The 25206-nt window shown below is 48.1% G+C and overlaps 1 protein-coding gene across 2 annotated transcripts in view; it reads left to right on the top strand.

The window, feature by feature from the left end:
* The window catches only part of DENND6A (DENN domain containing 6A), a 1713534-nt gene that overhangs the window by 888396 nt on the left and 799932 nt on the right, over nucleotides 1–25206 (top strand). For both annotated transcript variants that reach the window (XM_069643682.1, XM_069643681.1), the window contains exon 8: nucleotides 2519–2581. In XM_069643682.1, coding sequence (XP_069499783.1) covers nucleotides 2519–2581 — 63 coding nt within the window. The remainder of the gene's footprint in view (nucleotides 1–2518; nucleotides 2582–25206) is intronic.

Below are 25206 nucleotides of genomic sequence, written 5' to 3'. Positions count from 1 at the left end.
GCAGCTGAAGCAGCGGCTAAGGGCAAAGCTGCTGCAGCTTGGCCTGATTGTAGCACCTCTTCCTAGTCCACCACAAGGGAATCTTCTTTGTCGTCAATGACTGGCTTGTCTTCTCCCTCTTCCAATTGAGTAGTAGAAACTGAAGGACTTACCCCTTCAAGTTGACGTACATAAGTAGGAATGGTAAGGCTGTCTGATAGCGGCGATAAGAGATGTTGCTGCTACTTTTGAGGTCTGCAGCCTTTCCAGACTTTAATCAGTCTTGCCGCCAAACAGTCTTGAGCCGTCAAAAGGCATATCGAGTAATCTAGATGGCACGTCCAGTGCAAATCCAGGCTTACTCAGCTACACAAATCTGCTGTATCCAGACCTGACTGCAGACACTCACACATTGCCTCCTTACCATCCTTGATGATAGCCAGGAAGCCATCTCTCTTGCCCTTCGTGGATGTGGTCAGCCGCCATTGCTGCACAATCCCACAGGATGAAAAAAATTTAGATAAGGCACTAGTGGCTTTTGCCGATTTCAGGGCCATGCTACCGGCAGTAAATACTTGGTGCGCCAAGTGGTCCACCTGTTTCACACCTGTCTGTCGGAATGGTAGGGTAAGCCAATTGTTTTGTGGATGTGGCTGCTTGGATTACCAAACTTTCTGGTGTTTGGTCAAGCAATCTGGGTCACTGCTTCACGGTCTATATTTTTTGCTACAGTTCTTATTAACCGCAAAAATAGAATCTGGTCTTTCCCAATTTGTTGTAACCCTTTTTTGCAAAGCAATATGGGTGGGCAAAATGGGATCCCTCTGTGGACCCTGATCCAATATGTCCGTCAAGTCATCCTGTTGAAAAGGAGGAGCAGGTCTACTCCATCACAAATAGTCTACCTCGCTCATGAATTGTCAGCATGATTTGCAGGATCTGGCTTTCCAAATTTCAGATGCATCTACTTCACTGACTGTAGTTTTTCATAGAGATCTTTAAGTCTAGATTTATCTGAAATGAACTCGCTATACTGAAGACCAATTGGTGTCTGATCATCAGATGGTTCATGTTCTTCATAGATTGAAAAAAGAGATTTGAAGAGATCTTTTTGTTGTACATGCTTGTAAGATTTCTCTTGTGATGCTTTCAGTGGCTCCGACAAAGTCTTTGGAGTAGGCCCAGAGGCCAATGGCGTCGAAGTCTTTGTCAGCGTCAACGGCTTCGATCTGGGTGTCGAAGGTCCCGACAAAGAGGGCGATGATGGAACAGATTTTGTTTTTATTGAAGATGTCTTTGATAAAACCCTCGAAGGGCTGGACTGTCGACTTGTTGAGGTCCTTGACACCTGTTCACTCTTTCGAGGCTTTGAAGGCTCTCTGTTTGTCAAGCTTGCCGCCAGGACTTGAGGGTGCACAGGGTTTAGCCTTAGACTTTCCCATGTCGTCTTTATGCAGAGCGATCGGGACATGGGCTTTCTTCCGATCCTTCGAGGGAGTAGGGGCTTCTCAAATCAAAGTTTTTCATAATCTCCTCCCGCAACGCTTCCCATTTTGCTGGGGAGTTGGATTTAGTTGGACATGTTGTTCTCTCGGGTGAGCAGTTACTCGAGGAAGGAGGAGACCAACGACGCCTTTTCTTTGACTTCCTGGAAGAAGATGAAGAATGACGTGAACGACTTCTCAATCGATATTTCTTTTTATCTTTTCCGAAGCAGCTCAAGCTGGAAGATAATTCTCAAAGATGAGGAATACGTGGGAGGACAGAATCCCTTTGAATGGTGTGGCTCCTTATAGTTGCACATGACTCAACACCACTCTAAAGGATGATGGCACACTGTTACAATGCAGTTGGGTTACCTTATTGGTTATTGGTAAAGTTATTTTTGTTCATCACTGGTTTCTGTAAAGAATAGACACTTCGAACATTGATTGCACATGATTTCAGTGAATGTTTTCGTGGAGTGTGGCATGTTGTAGAACAGGGGTCTGCAACCTTTGGCTTGCTATATATTTTAGACCACTCCCATCAGACCTAGACGGCCACGACGATGATTATGGATCATGGGAATACTAGTCTAAAACATCTGGACAGCCACATGCTGTACACCTCTGTTTTAGAAACTTATGTAAATTGTAGACCGCTTGGTCATATTGGACATTTTATGTCCTCCATTTGTATATCGTCAATTGTTCCCTGATCCTTAAAGTTATTACAGTTGTCTCTTAGCTGCAAGTGTGCACTGCAGGAAAAACTTCAGTCACCACTACTGGTAGACGGGACAAGAAAGTTAAAATGCTGCCTTTCTCTGTTAATTGTGTGTCAGCCATCCTCCATGTACAAATACATTGTCTAGGAATTTCACAGTTCTACTGTCATTGCTTATTGGTGGGTAGTACTGTACAGATGTGAATTATTGTGTTGAGCGTACAGACTCATTGCTCAAATACTGTATTGGGTGGAGAGTCTTTCAAGTGGAATTAATTAAATGTGTTTTCAGTTGTTTTGGAGTAAAGAATACTTGGTTTTGTTTTTTAAGGTGCGGATTCCCACCTGCTATGACAAGCCTGGTACAAGCCAGTTATTAGAGGCAACAGAGCAGGTAAGGATCAAAATGGAACATTTTATATTTTTTCATCAAATTATATTGTTCTATATAGGAGTTATACGATCCACCAGAAGTAAGGACATGTGCGGACGTGAACACTGCCGGTGCAGAAAAAAAAAACAGATGGCAGGCTCCCTCTGTCTCCGCCCCAAGACTCTAAAACCTTCTCCCTGTCTGCATCAGACTAGCTCCATCACTTAAATAGTTCATGAAGGAGTTGAAGACCCTTGGTTGGGAAAGATTCTTTTTGCAACGTTCCCTCCATAGTTTCCTATGGAAACGCATTATTTTTGTTCTGTTTTTGATCCTGCCCTGACTTTTTGAAGTGAAGCCTTCCGCTTCACTTCTCTTGCATTTTTGCTCACATAATATGGGGAAACTGATTGGTCCTTCAGACTAGAAAAACACCTAGGGCTTGTTATTTCGAGGACACAAGGTCATGAAGCATTACCCGACGGTTAATGCTAAACCTGTTATCACAAACGAACGGTCAGGGAAAAATTATTACACAAAAATGTCCATACATATCTTATCTAGGTACACTTAATGCACATGTATGTGCTCTCCCTACTGAGAAGAACACGCTGTCCCTGCCTATCCAATACCTTCTCTCCCTAGGCTGCGAGTGGTGTATCGCCTATCTAACGGGATAGGGAAGAGGCTTGCTCTATCTTATCTTCTTTCATTCCATTGACTCCAACCATGACCGTTTAAAAATACTAAAAAGAAACAATACAGCATAGGCTATAAGAAAGGCTATTGAAAAGAGACACAGTATCAATTATATCGGTCTCTGTCTGAGTGGTTGTGCACTGTGCTCACACCAGGATTTCCGTCTGTTTTAATTACCCTTGCTGAGAGGCAGACACTGCCACTATTTGTCAGCGATATAAAAAGTGCTCTCAACCAAGAAGCAAGATGAATTTATTCCGGGCTAATATAGCTCTCTCGTAGATAAGTCACTATTCCTGGACATGTCCAAAAGTGATTCTGTTGGCCATTGTCTTCGACAAGAGGTCACTCCTGCCCTTTGTGGTCAAGCTCATGTCGTGGGGGCCCAAGATAAGGCCATGAGCCGCACGTCTGAGTCCACCGGGGTTGCCACGGAAGCGGGTCCCAATGTGGATAGGGCATGATCAGCTTTACCATATTAGCCCGGAATAAATTCATCTTGTGTTCTCAGTTGAGAGCACTTTTTTATATCGCTGACAACAATGTATTGGCTTATAGTGGCAGTGTCTGCCTCTCAGCAATGGTAATTCAAACCTAAACGGAAATCCTGGTGTGAGCACAGTGCACAACCACTCGAACAGAGACAAGTATAATTGATACTGTATCTCCTTTCAATAGCCTTTCTTATAGCCTATACTGTATTGTTTCTTTTTAGTATTTTTACACTGTCATGGTTGGAGTCAATGGAATGATAGAAGATGAGATAGGGCAAGCCTCTTCTCTATCCCCTGTGTAGCCGATACACCACTCGCAGCCTAGGGAGAGAAAGTATTGGATAGGCAGGGACAGCGTGTTCTTCTCAGTAGGGAGAGCATATACGTGTGCATAAGGTGTACCTAGATACTATATGTATGAACATTTTTGTGTAATAATTTTTCCATGACTGTTCGTTTGTGATAACTGGTCCTTCAGACTATCAGTACTGGGAAACTGTCTACAGCCATGGTGCCATATATTCTTGGTGTGGGGCAAATGTGAAACCAGTAGTTGTTCCTGATTTGACAACCACTGGCTGTTTAAATGGTGCAGTTATCCAGCAATGGGGTCTGGCATGGATTCACATGCTCATGAATATTCGCGGTCAGGCTGGGAATCCTCGGTAACAGAAAAAACAAGTTCCCTTTCACTTTAAAACTGTATTTCTCCTCTAAACCAATCACTGTCCTTGGGGTCATACTGCCCCCATCCAATGACAGACCTCTCCCTAAGCCCCTCCTCTGGCAGCCATCAGATTTTTACTGCACGCTTCAGTGTCGGGAGTCCTCGAGTTTGCTCTCCAAACTATTTGTATGCTTGTTCATGTTTTCGAAGGGATAAAGTTCTAATTTTTTTTAAAACGCAGCATGTGTGCTCTTTTCCTCATCTGCAGACAGCGGGGACCCGCTGTTAGGCAGAATCCTGTGCAGTGCCCTTAGGGACCACTACACACAATTAAGACTATAGGTGGCAATACAAGTTTTACCTTTGGTACAAGCCTGTACTACTATGTCAGAGTGGTAGCAGTGGTGGAGCAGGCAGGCTTATCTCAAGAGTATATGAGCAGTAGCAGAGATTGCACAAAGGGACCACAATTACTGTGACTCAAGCAAACACTGACTCAAGGTTTCAGGTAAAAAATATAAGTACATTTATTTTTAAAACATTTGTTATCAACACAACACTTCTATTAAGTTCAAAAACCACACGTAAAATACACTACAACTAACCAATTCACTTTGTACGGTATTAATCAAGGTAAGTACCCTGTGTTTAAACGGACCGGTATTATGAAACAAGACAATTATGAAACAAGACACGTTACCGTGTATACGATTGCGATCACTTTTTGACAGTTCGGTCTACTAAATAAACGCGTATCCGCGGCTAGAAATGCTACTGGGGTAAAAACACACTTAGAACTTGAGATACCCAGAGAGAGTTTGGGACAAAAATCCTAGGCAATATATTAGTTAGGCAGACAGAATCGAAGAACACTCATGGACAGGAATTCAAGAGTCAAAGGCCCGGAGCCAGTGTCAAGTGGAACCGGGTTCCTGTTGTCGAGGATCACACAGTCGGACAGTTCACGATTCAACGTAGACAAGAGTACTTTGATATTGTCAATGTTTGGAAGTAAAAGTAATAAGAAGGAGGGAAAGGTAAGGGAAAGCTTTAAAGAAGAGAAATAGGGATTCACCCAAATTACTCAAGCAGGACACAGTACCTTTCTCAAAGAATGAAGCTGGTGCCACGACAGTTTTTCCTGGTGGTTTCCCGTAGAGGGGTTCGGCACCACACAGGGATGAGGCCGGCAGCAGCGACAATGAATAAAAGGTGCGCTCCTTAAAAACAGGAGAGGCTCTTCAGGTGGCTATCCGGACCACTACAGCAGTGTGCAGCGATTTCGACCACAAAGGGATTCCTCTGGCTGAAGAAGATGAGCTGGTTATCCCCACAAGGCTCAAGGGAAGAAGACTCCGGACTGGATCTTCTCTTAGTCGTTGAAGGGTAGATGGCTCAGGACTGCAGCAGGGCTTCACAGGTATGGGATAGTTGCAGCAGTCGACCTCTGCTCCGCTTCTCTTCGGTTCCTTGTAGTTCCAGTGGTGACTCTGACTTCCAGCCCAAGAGACCTGCCTTTTATGCGAAAATCCCCCATTCACACAGCCTGGCTGTCAATCACACAGCACAGGGTTGTCCAGCCCGGACAACCACCATCGGCCAATCATGAAAAAGTGCGACTTGGCTTTTCTAGGATACCCTGTGCAGGGGGTGACTACACCCCTCCCTCACATTCAGCCCACCTAGACACCCAGGCTCCTAGTGGAGGGCTTCTTGGCAGAAGCCCACCAAAAGACAGTGAACAAAGAAGGCAAATCTGGTTTGCAGCGCAAAGTAAAACACAAGGAGTTTAATAAAAAGAAATGGCGAATAAACTGCACCGGAGCCAAAAGAAAAAGTATTTGGTCAAGCGGGTTTAAGTTCGAGGCTAATACAATAGCCTACAATACTACCATGTTTATATAAGATAACCGCGGTAGAAAAGTTTAGGGTAGATACCACTGCCACCAGCCAATTCTAAATGTTAACAGAGCGAAACAATGCTGTAGGAGGTACAGATAAAAAAAAGGGCTAAGAGTTAACCCTTCCACTACTCCATGTAAGATGTGGGGGGACTTGATCTGTGGTTAAATGACTAAAAAAAATTAATGGCAACTTTACTCTTTTCTGTGGGACAGTAGTCATCCTCAGAAATGGAGTTGGTGGGAAGTCTGAACGACAACCCTGTGTCACGGCACTGAAGGTGCTGTGTAACACACAAACGAAGGGGGCTACTGAAGTGGTGTACTCCAGAGTCCACAACCACAAAAACAGATGAAAATACACATGGCAAAACACAGGTAAGAGTGGAAAAAAGAGGTAAACTCTTACCAAGTGGAAAAACAAACTCCAGAAATCTAGCAAAGCTGCTGGGGGACTCACTAGGTAAGGGAAATTAGCCATAGAATGAGAATTCTCCCTAACACCCGCTGTCGGTGAAGTTCCGTGCCCCTCAAGGGTGAAAACCCATAGAAGATTCTACAAGGTCTCTTGGGCCTACTTCACGCTGTCCGACCATGACTGAGGAGGTGGAAAGGTCCCTCTTCAGGCCCTGCACCAAATGCAAGCTATGGAATGTGTTTGTGGAGGACCAGCAACTGCAATGCCTCCCTCTACTGCCTGCACCCAGACCACAAGGAAGTAGAGTGCGAAATATGCCTCGGTTTCCCCAAGAAAACAACCAACGACAGGCATAGTAGGCTGGCGGCATGGCTTAATGCCAAGGCCTCTGGCCTGTGCTCCGAGCAGGGTCATGCCTCTCCCAGGACCAGCCGGTCGATGAAGCGGTCTTCTTGGTCCTTGGAGGGCGCCTCCACCCTGGGGGCCCAATATAAGGCCATGAGCCGCAAAGCTGAGTCCACCGGTTTTGCCGCGGAAGCGCCTCCCAATGTTGATAGGGCACAATCAGCTTGACCATCTGCCTTCATTGCAGCCTACCATCAAGCTCCTCTTCAAAGAGGAAGTCATCTACCCCGGCTCAACTTCGTGAGAAGTCCATGAAACCGCACACGGAAGAGAAGAAAGTCACGCAGCACAAGCAGGCTAAACCGCCACAGGCGAAGATCTCGTTGGCGGCCCCGTCTACAACTACTACTACCACAGCAGCTATGGTTCCTGATCCCTCGAGGGTAGTTCCCACTGTGTAGTGTCCCTGTCCCCAAGGTGCAACACTGCTGCAGTGACTTTGGCATAGTCTGCAGGCACGCCAGAAGGGGTGAAAACGGCCCAGGCCCTAGTACAAGACCCTGAGGGGGGGGGGGGGGGCAGGTGTTGGGGGGGGGGGGGAGAGTCCCCGAAACAGCCCTCCCAGGCCCTCGCACAAACCATGTAGGTCTAATCCATGGACGACGAAGAATCCTTTCATATGGTCCGGAAGGACGTTTAGGACGAAGGGCCTAGTTTTCCTATTCTGCCTCATCAGCTGAGGGATATTTCCTTGGATGTTCTGTCTGCTTTGCACAGAGATCCAGATGAGGATGCCTCCGGCTCTGTTAACTGTAGTCCTCCAGGTCCCCGATCAGCCTCCATCAAAGAAGAGGAAGTTTCATTTGACGCCCCCCTTTTAACCTCCTCCACCACGTCGGGCCATTTCTCCCCCCGCAGACCCAGACATGAGTACGGCCATGACGACGGATGATGACGAAGACATTGTCGCAGGGGGCAGTGAATCTCCATATTTGGATGCTCCACAGATGGGATCATTCCACTCCACGATTGCCAGGCCCTCCGAGCTAGTCCAGCTAGTGCCGGAGGATAACCAAGAAGGAGGGCTTCTTGTATCGGAGGCGCATGGCCAAGAGAGACTATCATGGCGGTGCCATTTCTAGATGATGTTTGGGAGGAGGGCCTGGCTCTCATGAAGAACCCTTGTTCCGCTCCAGCCAAACTGGATAGGCTGGAGAAGAAATATAGGGTGCTGGACTCCGCACCCAAGTGCCTGAGTTCGCAACCATTGTAGGACTCGGTGGAGTTGGCGGCTGTCAGGAAACGGTCGGCTAATACGTCCGCGTCTTCTTTGGTTCCTCCAGACAGCGAGGGGGAAAAGGATGGACGCCATGGGAAAGAAGGTGGTTTACACCACAGCATCCACTATTAAGGCGTCCAATGCACTGGCGGTCCTGGCAAGATACGACAGGGAATTGTGGCACAAGCTGGGACTGATCCTGGAGTTTCTCCCTGATGATGATGATGATGATGAGGAGATGGAGGCCATCGCTCTTTTCCACGCCATCACAGTATTGGACGTCGCTGACACAAGGTTCTGGCAAATGCCGAACGGTGTCTGCCTTTGTCAACAAGGTCCAAGCCAAGGAGCTGAACATGCCCTTTGGATAGAATCTGTTTGGGAAGGCCGTCAGTGAGTCCCTCCAGGCCATCAAGACTGATACAGAGACGGCATGTTCCCACAGGCCCTCTCCAGGAGCACTGCTAGTCTTTTCGTTCCTCCAGGGGCAAGTTGAGCAGGTCTTCAAAAGGTTTCTCCATATCGTACCGACAGCCTTCCAGATCTTCAATGCAGAAAGCCTGCAGATGCCGTACCCAGGTCTACAGTAGCGGAAGACAGTGTAACTGTTGCAAGCCTGAACCGACCGGGACGTCGGGCCCCCACTCGTGCAGTGGAGAAAGCTCACCACTGACAGATGGGTGCTGGACACTCTCTCCCAAGGACATACTCTGGAGTTCCAACGCAGGTGTCCTCGGATCCCTCCGGTTCCCAGTCAGGAGCAGCACTTACCTCAGCTTCTGCAAGAGGTATGAGCCATGCTGCAAAAAGGGGTGATATAGCTGGTTCCCCAATGGCTCTGTGGTTCCGGAGTCTATTGCAGATACTTCCTAGTCAGAAAGAACACCGGGGGCTGGAGGCCCATCCTAGACCTACGACATCTGAACAAATACCTAAAGTCCCAAAAGTTCAGGATGGTCATGTTGCAACACCTGCTCGGCCAACTGGAAAAAGGAGATTTCTTGATGTCGTTGGACCTGGAGGACGCCTATTTCCATGTCCCCATTCACAAGAAACATTGAAAAATTCCTGTTTTGTGGTGCAGGGCCAGCACAACCAGTTCAAGGCCCTACCCTTCATCTTGAAGTCGGTCCCAGGAGTGCTCACGAAATGCCTGGCACCAGTAGTGGCCCATCTACATCTACAGTGCAAACACGTACCTGGACGACTGGTTGATACGTGCTCGCGTGAGCCAGCCAATGAACACACGGAGCGGACCGTCCGACTATTCATGGATCTGGGATTCTCTGTCAACTATCCGAATTCCTGCTTGACACCATTGCAGAACGTGCTGTTCCTAGGCGGCAGTCTCAGTGTCTTGCTGTTGTCCACCTCGGAGGAGAGGCTAGCAGCCATTCATGGAAAGGTGCAACGACTGTTGTCAACGAAGAAGGCCACGGTGCCGGCCATCAAGTCGTTACCAGGCATGTTATCCTGCATCTACCTTGTCTGTCTCTGCGGGTTGCAGATGCGACCCCTGCAGGAATTCCTGTACGCCCGCTGGATACAGGTGTCCGGCAGCTTCACGGACAAGATAACGCTCAACGACGAGTTCCATCAGCCATAGGATGGTGGTGAGTCCGCTCCAATATTGCCCAAGGCAAGTGGTTTCGAACCACTCGCCCCCCTATCAGGAGACGGTCACCACGGATTCTTCGCTGGAAGGTTGGGGAGCGCACACCAGACATCTGTACGCCAGCGGCCTGTGGCTGCCGGAGGAGAAGGACCTTCAAGGCGTTCATCCCGTCTCTGAAAGGCAAGGTGCTGAGGATCTTCACGGACAACACCACCACCATGTTGTATATCAGAAAGCATGGGGGCGCTCGATCCCCGGCGCTCTCCAAGGTAGTGCAGGACTTGCGGCGCTGGCACATGGGACCGGGGATGTTCCTCGTCTCTCTCTCCACCTGCCGGGTGTCAAGAACACCATTGCAGAGAACTGCGCTCCTGCCACAAGGTGGAGCTTCATCAGGATCAGGTGGACCGCCTATCCGTCAAATGGGGCAGACCCCAGACCGATCTGTTTACGATGGCGGCAAACTCCAAATGCCAGCATATTCCACTATCCGAGGAGCCTGGAGGAAGCGCTCCCCTTCCTGTGGGAAGGGCTGTTTCTGTACGGGTTTCCTCAGTTTCCTCGCCTGCTAGGAGTCCTCAACACTCCATTTGAATGCAAGATGATGCTCCTCGCCCTGGCGTGGCCTATTCAGGTTTGTTATCCAGACTTTCTCAGCCTGTCAGCGTCGCCTCCGGTCAAGCTGTCAGTTGTTCCGTATCTTCTCAACGGAGAAGGAGGCACAATCCATCACGACCCAGGATCGCTGAACCGGAGGGCTTGGCTTCTGAAGCCCTAGAGTATGGAGTGTATGAGTTGCCAGCGGACTGCAGGGAGGCCAGGGCGTTGTCGACCTTGAAGTGCTACGGTCACAAGTTGAAGCGTTTCTCTACGTGGTGCCGGTCACAAAAGAGAACCCATCTGAGGCCCCACAGAAATTTTTGTACTTGTTATCCTTGGCCAAGGTCGGACTGACGCACGCTTCCATCAAGGTACATCTGGCGGCTATCTCCCAGTACTTGGAATATTCATGAGCATGTGAATCCATCCCATACCCATGCTGGAGAACAATAGTTACAGGTAAGTAACTTTAACCATCCTTACCATTAGTGGGCTTGGACTTGCTTGCAGCTCGGATGTTGAATAGGAAGAGGACCTTTGCAGCGATTTCTTCAGATCTGCGTTAGAGCCAGGAATCCCTCGAAGAGCAGCCTGCGTGAGATCTGAAGGCGACTCCTGGAGTGGCCCAGCTTCCTTCCTGTGTCCGGCCCAGTGAGGCTCTGCTCCTCAGCCTGATTTCCGAAGACCCTGAGCAGTGCTTTAGTCCTTGGATGAGTGAGAACAACAAGTCATGACGCCTTCTCGAGTATCCAGCCCTTCGGAGCCTTTTGAAGTGTCTGTGGACTTGCCAGCTCTCTTGTGCCAAAAGTAGCCCTCTCCCCGAGTTTTTTGCTCTCCACCTTCAAGTGAACCTGTCATGGAGCTGCTTCTGTGACTGCTACTGGAAGGCCGCCTGTCATTGCATGCATCGGTGTCTGTCGCTGGAACTATGCTCCCTTCATCCTGTGGAGACCTGCATCTGTGGAACTTTAAAATAGTTTGAAACTACCACCACCACAAGCCCGTTGACTCTTTCCTACAGAACTCCTTCTGGTGAGAAATATTGTGTGGCTCCTGTGACTTTTGGGATAAGGGTCCCATTCATCTTAGGGTTTGGAATTCTCAAGTTAGTGTGTTGTAAAATGTCCACTCAGGATTGCGGTCGATTGGTGAATATTTTATTAGTAAATCGCATTGACAGTACAGACCCAACAGCAACATGAGACTTGATTAAAAGTTTCTGCCCCCAAGCCTTAGTGCCCCGTTCTCTTCTATCCAATGGAATGCATGCTTTCCAGTGGAAGGGGTGCTCCCTACCAGGTCACAGTTGCATACTGCATTGCTCTAGTTAGCAAAGAACTAAGCCTAATTATCTCGACCTTTGATGCCAACTGGGCTCTTACATATAAGATGCTGTTATCAGACAGGTCAACCTGTCGTACTTCGTTTAATCAAGGTGAATATACTTCTTTTAAGATTCATACGCGCTTTGAAGCAGGCGAAAGCGCTGTCAATGAGTTCCGACTGCTAGTGCCGCTTAACCTAAGAAAGTGAGAGCCTGAACCATGCTTGCATATGCAAAAAAAGAAACCTGTAAGAAGCGAAAGATGTGGAGGTGAACATTCCAACAAGCTAGGCTAGGGGCCTTCATTTAAAATACATGCACAGATCAATCTACAGTCTTTGCCTCGCACAGAGAGTACATATAACTTTTATTATCCAACACAGTGTCCCCTGAACCGCCCCATGAGACCTTCTCTCCAGTCTCTTTACGAAATATTACGATATAGACCATGCACAATTACTTGCAGGTGGCAAACGGGGTACTGTCACACTTTATTCTTGCGATTAAGATCCGAATACCGCATCAAGTCCAAACACATGTCGGCTGACACCTTGAGAATAAATATTTATAAAGCCAAGTACTAGTGATCAAGTCGTTATTGTAAATTCTGGTACAGGTCGAGTATGAGATACACATACCCAATTCTATACATTTATCTGGAACCCTTGGCCGGAGTTCCGGTGGATCATCCTCCCTGCAGCCCTTACTTATACTTTTCTTTATTATATTTCTACCGTGTTCCAGGATACCAGAGGGCTTACGGGCACACAAATAAAGATAACGAGACAGGCCAACGGTAAGTTCAGTGGGTCTTCCTTGGCGATCATGAGTAACCATGGATTCTGGTGGCAAAGGCCATGTTGTGAGTCGCTTCATCTCCCTCTTATTCCAGCAAAGCCTCAGAAGGGAGCCCATAGCAAAATGATTAATAAACGCTGCTCGGGAAAAATGTCTTTGGAGCCCACAACCACTCCCCCAGCGAGACTGGTCTCATTCTATAGTTTTCAATTACCACCCATTGTTTTTGGTTCTCCTCTCTCAAATCAGGGACTTGCGCCCTGAACTGTGAGGCTCGGTAGTGTTCGTACATGTCAGACAGACCCACTCCCCCTTTCTCTTTTGGCTGTGCCAGGACTTCATGCGCTATTCTTTGCGTTTTGCCCTGCCAGACAAACCTTCTGATCATCCCCTTTATTTACACGAAATGCTCTTTTGGGATAGTGATAGGGAGCATTTGATACAGATACAATCATTTCGGAAGCACTGCCATCTTTAGGGCATTCACTCAACCCAACCACGATATAGTTAAATGCGACCACTTTTCCATGTCCTTCTTTACTTCCTTCCCAAGCTGGGGAAAATTAGCCTCATAAAGTCCCTTTGTGGTTCTCGTAATAGTAATTCCCAGATATCTAACAGTCTTATAGTTTGTTGGGATTCCCCCTACTTAATCATTACTACTGCCTTCACTACCCTTGCCTTTGTATAAAAAAAAAGTGGATTTATCCGCATTCACTTTAAGTCCCGACCATTTTCCAAATTCCTGAATTACTTTGAGGACATTTGGAGTGTCTTCATGTGGATAGGCCAAGTAAAGTAAGATATCATTGGCGAACATTGCCAGTTTGTATTCACTTGACCCCCACCCTTATCCCTCTAATATTCTGACTTTCTCTTATATTGTTTCCCAGGGCCCCCATGTAGAGTACATATAGCAGTGGCGTCATGGGGCATCCCTGCCTCGTCCCTCTGGTCATGCGTATCTCTTCCGACATCTGATTATTCACCACAACCCTCACCCCGGAGACCTATACAATGCCTGAACCCCCTTAGGAATGTCTCCCCGAATCCCATGTCCCTCATCACTGCCCACAAGAAGCTCCACCCAATCGAACGCCCTTTCTGAGTCCATACTAAGGAGCGTCTGGTCCCCCTCCTCACCCATCGTGTATTCCATTATATCTAAGGTCTTTCGCATTGCGTCCGATCCTGCCTATCCTTTATGAAGCCAACCTGGTCTGGATGGACCAGGCGTGGCATGATATCCTCCATGCGCGATGCCAATACCTTTGTATATATTTTAGCATCCGTGTTGAGGAGCGATATCAGTCTATAGGACTTACATAATGTGGGGTCCTTCCCTCCCTTTGTGATTAATACTATCTGCGCTTTAGAGAATGACTCCGGTGCTACTCCCTTCACCCGTATGGCGTTAAAGAGACTTGCTAAGTGGGGGGGGCTATGATATCCCCAAATTGTTTGTAGAGTCTCATGCCATATCCATCCTCCACTGGCGCCCCACCCTGGTGCCACCCCCCCCCCCATCCCTGGTGGTTATCTCTTTATGGCCTCCAGTACTTCCTTTGGAGTTATGTCTGATTCCAAACGGGGTTGCTCTGGTTCCAATGGATGAGTGAAACCTGCCTTTGCTATGTACTCCCCCATTTCCTTCTCCCCCTGCGCCTTCTCAGACATGTAAAGAGTTGCATAATATTTTGCAAACTGGTCCGCTATTTCTTTTGACACAGTGGTTAGCTCCCCCTCCTCCGTTTGAAGGCCTTCCACCCATCTTTCCGTTATTTGCGCTTGGAGCCTGGAAGCAAGCATCTTATCCGCTTTATCCCCTAACTCGTAACATTTTTGTTTTAGGAATTTCAACTTTCTTATTACCTCCCCCATTTCCATTGTTTTTTTAACTCCTCCCGCTTTTTCCTTTTTCCTTAAGAGTCAATAAGTGCTCTTTGTGTTATGTACCTTGGGCGTGCAACTTCTTCTCAAGCCCCATAATTTACTCTTTCAGCCTCTCTGCAATTAGTTTATGTTCCCTTTTCCGTCTCGCTCCTTCCCTTATGAGGTGGCCTCTACAGACTGCTTTGCCTGCTTCCCATACTGTGGTCGTGTCCACTTCACCATTGTTGTTAATGTGGAAATACTCCTCTATTGCTTCCCTCAATTCCCTTTCATAAAGCTTATCCAGCCATAGAGAATCATTGCACCTCCATTTGGTGTTTCTGCGGCTAGTCCCTTCAATCTCTGTTTGCCACGACCACATCACGGTCCAACCACCCCACTGGGCGAATACTCGAGTCCTGCACCCTGGTTCTCTGTTCTTTATTTACCAACAGGTAATCAATTCGCGTGAATGTATCATGGACATCTGATTTGAACGTGTACCCTCTTTCCCCCGGGTTGCGCACTCTCCAGATATCAACCAATCCCTCCTCCTGCAAGGTGGCTGCAAACCTACTGTTCTCCCAACCGCTGGACTCCTTTAATTTGGACCTTTTGTCTGCTGCCTATCCATGCTGCCCAAGTATTGAACTCTCCCCCTATCACCACCAGGTTCACCTCCTTCCCTCCCAGTGCAGCAAGGGCCCCCTCGTTAAAAGTCCCCTGACCCTGATTAGGATTATATACTCCCACCAACGCAATTTGTGTATCTTCCCACTCTCCCGAGTATATCCTTCTACCCTCCATTGACCGCTCCACCGCCAAATTTTCCAGCCTGAGTCGTTTACTTGAGAGTATTCGCACTCTCCCCTTTTTTTTGTCTCCCTGACGCCCAGAACACTTGACCCATTCCTCTGCCCCTTATTGGCCTCTCCTCCACCGCCTTGAGTCTGGTTTCCTGAATAAAGAGGACATCCAATTCTGCCCTACCAAATTCCCTGCTCACTAGGGACCTCTTGGCAGGGGAATTGAGTCCCTTGAAATTAAGGGTGCCCACCCTCAATACTGGCCTTTGTCATGATGCCTACCCCCGGGCATCCGGATAGAGTCCATCAGCCCCGGGAGCAGGCATCCAGATACTCATTAAAACCCCAACAGCCTCGGCTGGGGGCTGTTTGGATTCAGTCCTGGTGCCTTAGGCGCCAGGCTCATAGACTTTACTTAACTTATGCAGACCATGCTGCAAGTGAGTCCAAGCCAACGTGAGGCCTGGATGGGACTATTTTATTACAGGGACTATTTTTCACAACTTCCTACCTGGGACTACTTTGCAGGCTATTTAAACCACGCCCGAACAGCAGCCCATGCTTTGCGTTATTCTGCATCCAGCAGCGTGACGCTCACCGTGTCTGCAAGTCAGCATCCAGTCTTCTGCCACGCCCGCCTCAAATCCGGAGCTCCTAGACAAAAGGCAAAGAAAGGAGAAGAGGTTAGATCACAGACATTATTTGATTCCTTACCTGATTCCGGACCCAGCACATCTCCGAGCCTGGAAAGGACATTATTTCAGCACGCGTCGCTTCACCAGCAGCAGCGCCGCGTTATACTCACCAGTCCACCGCATCTTTCGACTCGGCGCTGCCTCCATCATTTTCTTGGTCGAAACCCAGCACCGGGGGGGAAAACAAAAGGAATAACAAGGTGAGCCGAGAAAACCAACAAGGACAATCTCTTTGCCACCATAGGCTTACCTGCTTTACCACCGGAGGTATTCTTTAATTCGCCGCATCTTCCTATGCCGCACCTATAAAGGGAGAGAAAACAGCAAGTTAAACTCATGCAACTTTTACCGGACAGTGTTTGGTAATACAGACTCTTACCTTAACGCCATCAGCTGCCTCCAGGCAAAATTCTTTTGGACCCAGCTGCAACCTAACAAGGGAATGGAACAAGAGTGAACATCGGACATATTGAACTCTGAACTTTATAGACACTGGAGTCAATATTCCTCCGGAACTCCTCCAGTACCTTCAACCCAGTGAAGTAACTGGTATCTACGCGCCCCTGCATGCCATGCAGGATGGAGAGCTCATCATTTAAAAACATAAGGTGAGGTTACCAACAGGGAATATCGGAGCTGATTAGTGGGGAGAACGAGAACTGTTGGGGGGCCATCACTAAAGTCCACGGGTGGCTAAATCCCTTTCTCCACTTGCAGGAGAATACTTCTACGAGTCCAGCAGACAAGATTAGGCGGGCCAGTCCAGACTGTCATCTCTTCATAACGCATCACGTTGGTGGAGACCGCAGCTGTCCGGCCCCATCAACGCCCCTGTGGGAACCAGGTGAGCGTAACAGCCTTCCCCTTCTTTGATTCCCCTGTTGTGACATTACTATGTCAGTTTCCATAGCACCTTGTTGCTTTCCTTAATTCCTCCCGCATTTGTCTCAATCTCATAATCGTCTAAATTGTTCCGCTCATGCCCCCCCCATGCCTCCCACCCCCCCTTTGCCCTAACAACAACAAACATAAATTGAATAAACCAAGAAAACTGGACCACAGCCAGAGAAGGCTTTATTAGGTCCTTCATTGGAGACGCCCTCCCTAACTTGAGGGCCATCAGGGATTGTTAGCCGCTTCCTAAAGGGAAGCGCTTATTTACCTTGCCGTCCCATTTCTCGAATTCCTCCAGGATTTCTTAATCCACGCTCTGAAGATCATGTCCTATACTTTATCAACTTTCATATCTTCCTCATGATGTTTTCACTGGGGACACCACGGTTCGGCTTAAAGTATTTCCTTCTCACCTTCCCCCTTTGCTGTTGTGGGCCCCTCCCCTGCTCATCCGCTTGTGAGCTAGAAGCTTCCTGCGATCCCATCGGACCTCTCATGTCTTTTGCCTCTCTCAGCCCCTTTAGGACCCGACTGGCCTCCTCTGCAGTAGTAACCCTGTAGTCCTCTCCGCGATACACAAAAGTGAGGTCAAACGGGTATCCCCATCTGTTTCTGACTTTCTGTTCCGTGAGCCATATGGTGAGCGGTCTACATCCCTCCTCCTCGCCAGAGTCATGCTCGAGGGATCCCGATATATCTTAATTTTGGATCCATGATATTCAATTTCTTGTCTTTGTTTAGCTCTTAACAAAATGTCAGTCTTTTCCTTGTAGCTCAGGAATTTGCCCACAATCGATCGCGGGCCCCTTCCAAACGCTTACCCCCACCCCCTATGGGCTCTTTCCACTGCTACCGACTTTCCTCCTTCATCCTCATATAAGAGTTTGATAATATCCTGTACCTTACGCTCAACATGTTGCAGGGTTTCCCCATCCTTCTCCGCCAGACCCAAAATCCATAGGTTCGATCACCGCTCCCTGTTTTCCAAGTCATCCATTTTCAATGTGATTTCCTCCTCTCGCAGCTCAATGTCCGTCATTCTTGCATTGAGTTTCATTTCTATGAGATCGATGTTGGCTCGGTTGTTCTCAAGATTTTCTACTTTTCCTTCAATACGATCCACTTTCTTCCTTATCTTGGATATGGACGTCTGAATGTCTGACCACAGGGCCTTTATTTCCGCCAGGATCCCTACAATATCTTCCTTTATTACAGCCATGCTCTTCACTGCTGTTTCTGCTAGTTGAGGCTTTGAGGCAGCTGGCTGATCTCTTCTGTATTTTATAGTCTTTGCACCCCCCTTTCCCGGCGTGGGCTTTGCATATATTTGTCTCTATCCCCCCTCCGTCTCTCAATATTAGGGCGAAAGCCCTCTTGTCCTCAGATCTTGTCCTCAATTCTCTGGTGTCTAGTCTGTTTTTCACTCCTGGCCGGCGCTTTCCCAACTGCCCTATGCCGTAGTTTGGTCAAGCACCCAGCTTGTTTACAATCGCCTTGGCACCCAGCTGTCCCAGGCCTTTTCACTTTGTCTCCACTGAGCACTTGAACCGTTACTTTGGGCTCCTCGCTATTTCAGACTTGAGTAGCTCCTCCTCGCTCTGGCTTCAGGCGTGGTGGTGCCTAATTTTTCCTCCCATATTTGGCACCTACCCTATGTCCTCACGTGCCACTTCGCATATCCTTACTATCTGTGGCTCTCTTCCCTCCTTATGGACCAGGCCAGGTCCTGTCCACCAGCAAATGTTGTTTTATTTCTTTTTTTTCCTTTTTTGCCCTGTTGCCCCCTTATTCTTAGTGATCCCTCTCTGTGTTTATTTCAATGTGTCCCTTCGCCCTGCTTCCTTTCTTTCACTCTCCAGCCTTGGACTTCACCCCTTCGCATCAGCCCCCTCTCTGCGCGCCTTCTCTTGGCCAGTTTTGGGCCGTTCACTCTGTTCGTTGGGACTCACTTGGAAAATCTTCCCCTTTAGTACTGTTTACCTAGGGGAAGTAGCACCCCTGCTCCGTCCCCCGCTGCTTACCAAGTGCTCATTCTTCCTCGTGCCGGACCCGTCCTCTGCTGCTCCCCGTCTCCCTGTCTCGCTCCTCTAGCACCGCTCTCACCTTTCCTTAATCCTCGCCGCAGGCTCTCTTGACAGGGAGGGAGGCGGCTGCACTTCCGCCCATTCGTGCGCGCCTTAATCCCGAAGCACTCCTTCACTGGTCCCGAGGACCCGCGGGCTGCTCTCCTGCGCCCGCCCTTACTCCTGCTTCCAGTGCTGCTTCATATGTCGTCTGCTTCGGCCCACGCGGAAGGAGTGCTGCTCTCACTTGTTCCCTCTGTGCCAGGCTTCCATCCTCCGACCCGGGCGGGTCTGCCGATTTCTTACGCGCAGCAACCTTTTTCTAGCGAATGCTTCGCTGCTCTGTACGGACAAACTACGGCTTCTGCTCTGCTCCCACTTGCCTGACTTCCCCGCGCACCGATGCTCCTCGTCAGGTGGACCAGCACCTATCCTCTATGGAGCAATCCCCACTTTCCTGACTGCTTTGCTGCCTCCAGGGGGGGTCCTGCTGTATTCTCTGCCCTGCACCGTTCTGTCTGCTCTCCTCACGACGACCCTCCGGTCAGGCCTCTCTTGTTCCGGCCCCAGCTCCAGTGCCCGTTATGTCTGCCCGCCATTTTCCAGCAGCCCGATGGGGAATGGTATCCTCTGGATTCTCACCCTCCACCGCTTACATTACGATTTCCATGCTGTTTTCCTAACTCCACTCGATTTCAGGGGGCTATCCTTCCTTTCTACTTTATTTCTTTTCGGTGGGAAGCGCTCATAATCATTACTTCTGTTCCCCTCGGACTGCGGATCAGCGCTTCATTGCCCTCTGCGCCCCCTGTTGGTCTCCCCAGGACCTCTAATATATTTGTCGGTGGACACACCCACCACATGTGGAATAGTGACCCCTATGTTCCACACTTCCTCCAACATAACGCAGAGTATGTTGGGTTGATGTTATGCAACCCCACCTGGGTCATGTACCAGCGTAAGCACACTATATATGCACACTCCCTGTCCGTGATGCGGTTGGAATATTTGCGTTTCCTTTCCCATATATTACTCCATGCATCTTTGTCAATCCTCACCCCCAATTCCTTCGACCCAGCTTTCCATATATGGAAAATTGTCAGTGGTGTTTTCCCTGTCTAAAGCCAACAAAGATGTGAGTCCCCCTCTTTCTGCAGTCTATTTTTTTGTTCTAGGGGTGATGCCTGCCTCATTCCTTCTTTCTTAATCTCTGAATTAAGTTATCAAGTGAAAATGTTGCCAACAAATGTGGTAAAAATACCTTGGTAATGAAAAGGCTGCTAAACAAAAAGTAGTCAAAGAAATTCAGCTGAAAAGTAGCAAAAAAGTAGTGCAGATAGGTTAATTGTTAGGGTTAAGGAGTGTTTTGTGGACTTGCGATTGCCTTTTTTAGGGTGAGGATAGGGGTTACAGTAAATATATTGGCTACAATTAGAGTAGGCGTTAAGGTCTGGGTGGTTGCCGCAGTGCTGGTGATGTTGGGGGTTTGAATATTCATTAGGGTAGATTACGTTTCAGTGTACCCTTCTACCCATAAACCCTCCCAACCATGGCTCTCTCCTCATCTCCTTTCCATGTGCCGTTTGCTCCGTCTTGAAAGACATTGGCTGAAGTACAAGTCTACAGATGGCTACTCCTCTTACTTCTCCTATCATGCTCTGACTGTTGTTTTTTTTCTTTAAACAATTTTTATTTATTTTTACAACAAAACAATAAACAAACAACCCCAGCAGTGCTTTGTCATAGCACTTTAGCATTGTGAAACATCTTGAGTCTCTACTGCTTACCCTTATCCCACCCTCCAGCTCAAGCCTACTTCACTTCGCCCTCCGTCTCTTTGTCCTCTGGAGGTATCTCCTCATCTGTATTCTCAGAGGAATTATCGCTTGGGCCGCTCTGGGTAGGCCCGACAGTGTGGCCACTAGATGTTTCCAGGCTGTCGGGGATTCTGCCCCCCCACCCCCCCTATTGGCCGCCTCACTCCATACTACTGTTTCTGCTTCAGTCCATTTACGGAGATCGTTCCAACAGACCTCTATCTTAGGTCTATTACATGCTTTCCACCCCATGGCAATTCTGCACTTGGCGAGTATATAAACCAAATCTTTGAGTTTACTGACATATTTCAATTGGCGCAGTCTAGGACCCCTCCCCACATGCATGCCCGCACTAATTCCACATTTAAATTGATCCCTTTCCCGTTTAATCGGTGGGCTATTTCTCCCCAGAACTTCCCAATTTCCAGGCATGCCCAAAACATGTGTATCAGCCCTGCGTTTTGTTCTCCGCACTTGGGGCATGTTTGTCGTTCTGCGCTTTTGAATTGGGAAATTCTCTGGGCAGTCATATATGCTCTGTGGGTTATATATAGCTGTATTTGTTGTAGCCTCGCGTTCCTAGACACTTTATGATGCCCTTGAACCCGCTCCCACAACCCATCAGTCATAAGTTCCCCTGCTTCCTCCTCCCATTCCTGCCTCAGCTGGGTCATTTCCCTTCCCACCCTGGACATCTGTAATTCGTAAATTCGAGAAACCTTGTGCCCTCCCTCTGCGACATCATGTAATGTTTCGATGGCCACGTTTGGCTGTTCGTCTAGCATTATTTCCGACCATGTCTCCCTTGCCCGACGTACCAGTCTGGTATAAGTAATATACTGCCCCAAGTGTAAACCTGTTTCTTGGAAAAGCACATTAAATTCCTTTATTCCTCCCTCTTGCCTTATGTCTCCCATTGTTGCAATTCCCACTGGTTCCCAATGCCTACGAATCGTCTTCCTCAGTTGCACATCTCCTCCAATGAATGCCACTAACGGCACTTGCGAGGAACACGAGGTTGGGTTCTCTATGGATTGGCAAGCCTTGCGCCATATTTTCCATCCTAGTTCCAGCATCCCCGGGCACCCTTTTATGTCTTGTTTAGGCAGCCATATCCATTCTTTTAAGAAAAACAGGGCACATTCAGATCTCAACAGTCTGCATTCTGACGTTGAGTCTTCCGCTTACCATTTAGTCACTATCGTAGTTGACTGGTCAAATAATAGATCTCAAAGTTAGGCAGCTTAATACCCCCTTTGTCATATGTGTTCTGTAGTTTCCATAGGGCTATCCTATTCCTGGTTCCAGCCCAGAGGAAGCCCCTGCAGATGCCTTGAAGTTTAACGAAGAACCGCTTAGGTATCATGTATGGTATGTTCCCAAAAAAGTGTAGTAGCCTGGGTAATAAGACCATCATGGCCAGGGGGAGCCTAGTCCAGAACCTCATGCTATTCTTGATGTCTGTCACTGTCACTGCTTTCTCAGTGTTATATGTATGTTCTGCTTCCACCGTGTGGTAGATGTCAATCCCCAGGTATCTAAAGGTACTGGTCTCCCAGGGTATTGGTAGTACTGGTTGTAGTTCTCACGGGATTCTTATGTACCTTCCCAGGGGGAATATGTACGACTTTTTGGGGTTAAGAGCAATGCGAATCGCTCCATCACTTCTAGGATATATTGCAGATTTTCTTCAGGGTACCGCACTTATAACATGTCATCTGCATATAACAATATTAAGTGTGGTCCCCTTTTGTGTAGATCCCCACTTCTTCATATTGTTGTCTCAGGTATATCGCTAGGGGCTCCAGTGCAAGAATGTACAGCATCGGGGACCAAAGGCATCCCTTTCTAATGCCCCTGCTAAATTGCCACCTTTCCGAAATGGTTGCTGCCGTCCTGACTCTGGCTAATGGTGAGCTACACAGTAACTTCACCCACTTTAGGGACCCGGGTCCCATCCCATATTCTTTTAGGGCTGCCAGCAGCCAAAGCCATTTGACTGAGTCGAAGGCCTTCACTGCGTCTAATGACACAATAGCCAACTCGCCCTATGCTCCTTCTGTTTGTTCTATGACATGGTGGAGATGTCTAAAGTTGTCGGATATGCTTCCGTGTGGAACATATCCGGTCTGATCAGGATGTATTAGTCTGCCTATGACATGTTTTATTCTATTTGCCAACACAGCCGTGAGTATCTTGCTGTCCTGGTACAGCATAGATGGCGGTCTGTACGACCTGCAGTCCATGCTTGGCTTATTGGGTTTGAGGAGTGGAACAATGATCGCTTCTCGAAGGGATTCTGGCAGTATCCCTATTTCAAATGCTTCGTTTAATGTTGCCATTTGCGGGGGGAGCACTTCCTTCTTATACATTTTGTGGAATTCGCTGGGGAGTCCATCCGCTCCCGGTGTCTTACTGGTAGGTAGTTGCTCAACCACCGCCTCTAGCTCTTCCAGTGTGATTGGGGCCTCTAGGTTTTCTCGCTGTTCAGCACTTATTTTTGGTAAGCCGATATCCTCCAGTGTTTCTGCTACCTCACTCCCTCACTCCCTTCCTGCGTCCCCGTACAATTGTTTATAAAATTCAAGGAACCCTTCATTCACACCCTCTTGGGTATCTAATATTTGTCCGCTCTGATCGTTTGTCTGGGTGTCTCGCTTTTATACAGCCATGCTAGCAATCTCCCCGGCTTGTCTCCCCCAGCGTGCTGCCTTTCTGTGTATTTTTTATAGTTTAAATTGCATAATCTCTCCCAGTGTCCCACACATTCCTGATGCAATTGGTCGATAGTTCCAGCATCCTCCCGGGGGTTTCCTCCTCTACCTAGGATTGTCTCTAGTTTCGCCCCTGTGTTCTGTATTCTCGCTAGTATGCCTCCCTGCAGCCCTTTAGATTTAGCTATAGCTGCTCCTCTCACCACCACCACCTTAAATGCTTCCCATAGAGTTCCAGCCGACTCTGCACTCCCTGTGTTATTTCCAAAGTATTCTATAATTTCTTCTTTGGGGTCTTCACTGAACACCTCATCTTTCAATGCTTCTGCTCAAAGTCGCCAAGTAGGGATCTTAGCTCTCGGAGCCACGTATTGCCATGTTGAGACCAGTTGTGAGTAGTCAGAAAGGACTCTCGCTTTATACTCTGATCGCACCATTTCCCCCACTATCTCCTGTGAGGTGGACACTTAGTCTAGCTGTGTGTACAAGATTTGTGGGGCCGAGTAATGTAAATAATGTCTATCATGTGGGTGGTGTAGCCTCCACATATCCTCTAGTCGAAGGTCTCCCAGCAGGGTCCTCAGGGCTCTGGCAGCAGGGGTGTGTTTGTTGAATTTCCTATCTGACCTATCCATCCTTGGGTCCAGCGTGCAGTTGAAATCGCCGCCCCATATAACCGCGCCCCCCAGGTACGGGCTCATTTTACTATATAGGGTCCTAAAATAGGCCACTGTATCCTGGTTCGGGGCATATGTATTAACAATGCATATTTCTCTATTTTCTATCAATCCCCGTTTTACTACCATCCTCCCGTCCGCCTCAGCCGTAGACTGTAGCAGCTGAAAGGGGACATGTGGCGCCACCCAAGTGACCACCCCTCTGGCAAATGCAGAGTATGTTGCACCTATAAGGGTTCCTTTCCATTTCCTCTTGATCACCTCTAGTTTGTCTTTCGTGAGGTGTTTCTTGTATTGGGGCGATGTCTATTTTCTGTCTCTTTAAGTACATCATGATCTTGTTTCTCCAAGTGGCTGTTGAGCCCCCTGACATTCCAGGTCACTATCCTAAGGTCTCCCATGTTTCAGCCATACCCAGTCCCCCTTCTGACCCTCCTCCTTTTCCGCTTCAAGCACAGCAGCGCGCATGTGTAGGCTCGTTTTCTAACTAATAACACCCCAAATCCCCCAAGTCCCCTCCCGCCCCAACCCGACCACGCCCAAACACAAACTCCCCAGCTCCCACCCCTCCCTCTACCTTCCCAAACCCCAACTAATGCCGAGCTCCATCCCTGGATCTCAGGCTACCCCGCATCTAGTCCGTTCTTGGCCTATGCCAGTACTCAGGACACCGCAGCGGGATATCACCCTACTGGTGATTCAATTTAAGTAAAAAAAGAAGTTTGGAAAAGTTACTCAAATGCGCCAACCTTATTCAAAGAATATGTTCAAGGTGAGTCAATTCAATTTTGTTTTTATTTTGCACAATAGATTAAAGAACATTCAAACAAAAAATTGTTCCAATTGTGTTTACTTCACACCATTTCAATCCTTGATACAACTTGATATTAGGTGATTCAACTAATCGAACTACTGGGGGTGAGGTCGTGTTTCCATTGTATCTTCCGCATTAATGCTTATAGTATGCC

This window comes from Ambystoma mexicanum, chromosome 2p (assembly GCF_040938575.1).
Source record: "Ambystoma mexicanum isolate Mex_15411 chromosome 2p, UKY_AmexF1_1, whole genome shotgun sequence".
Classification (NCBI taxonomy): Eukaryota; Metazoa; Chordata; class Amphibia; order Caudata; family Ambystomatidae; genus Ambystoma; species Ambystoma mexicanum.
The sequence above is the reverse complement of the archived record's forward strand: the minus strand, read 5'-3'. Positions and strand labels throughout refer to the sequence as shown.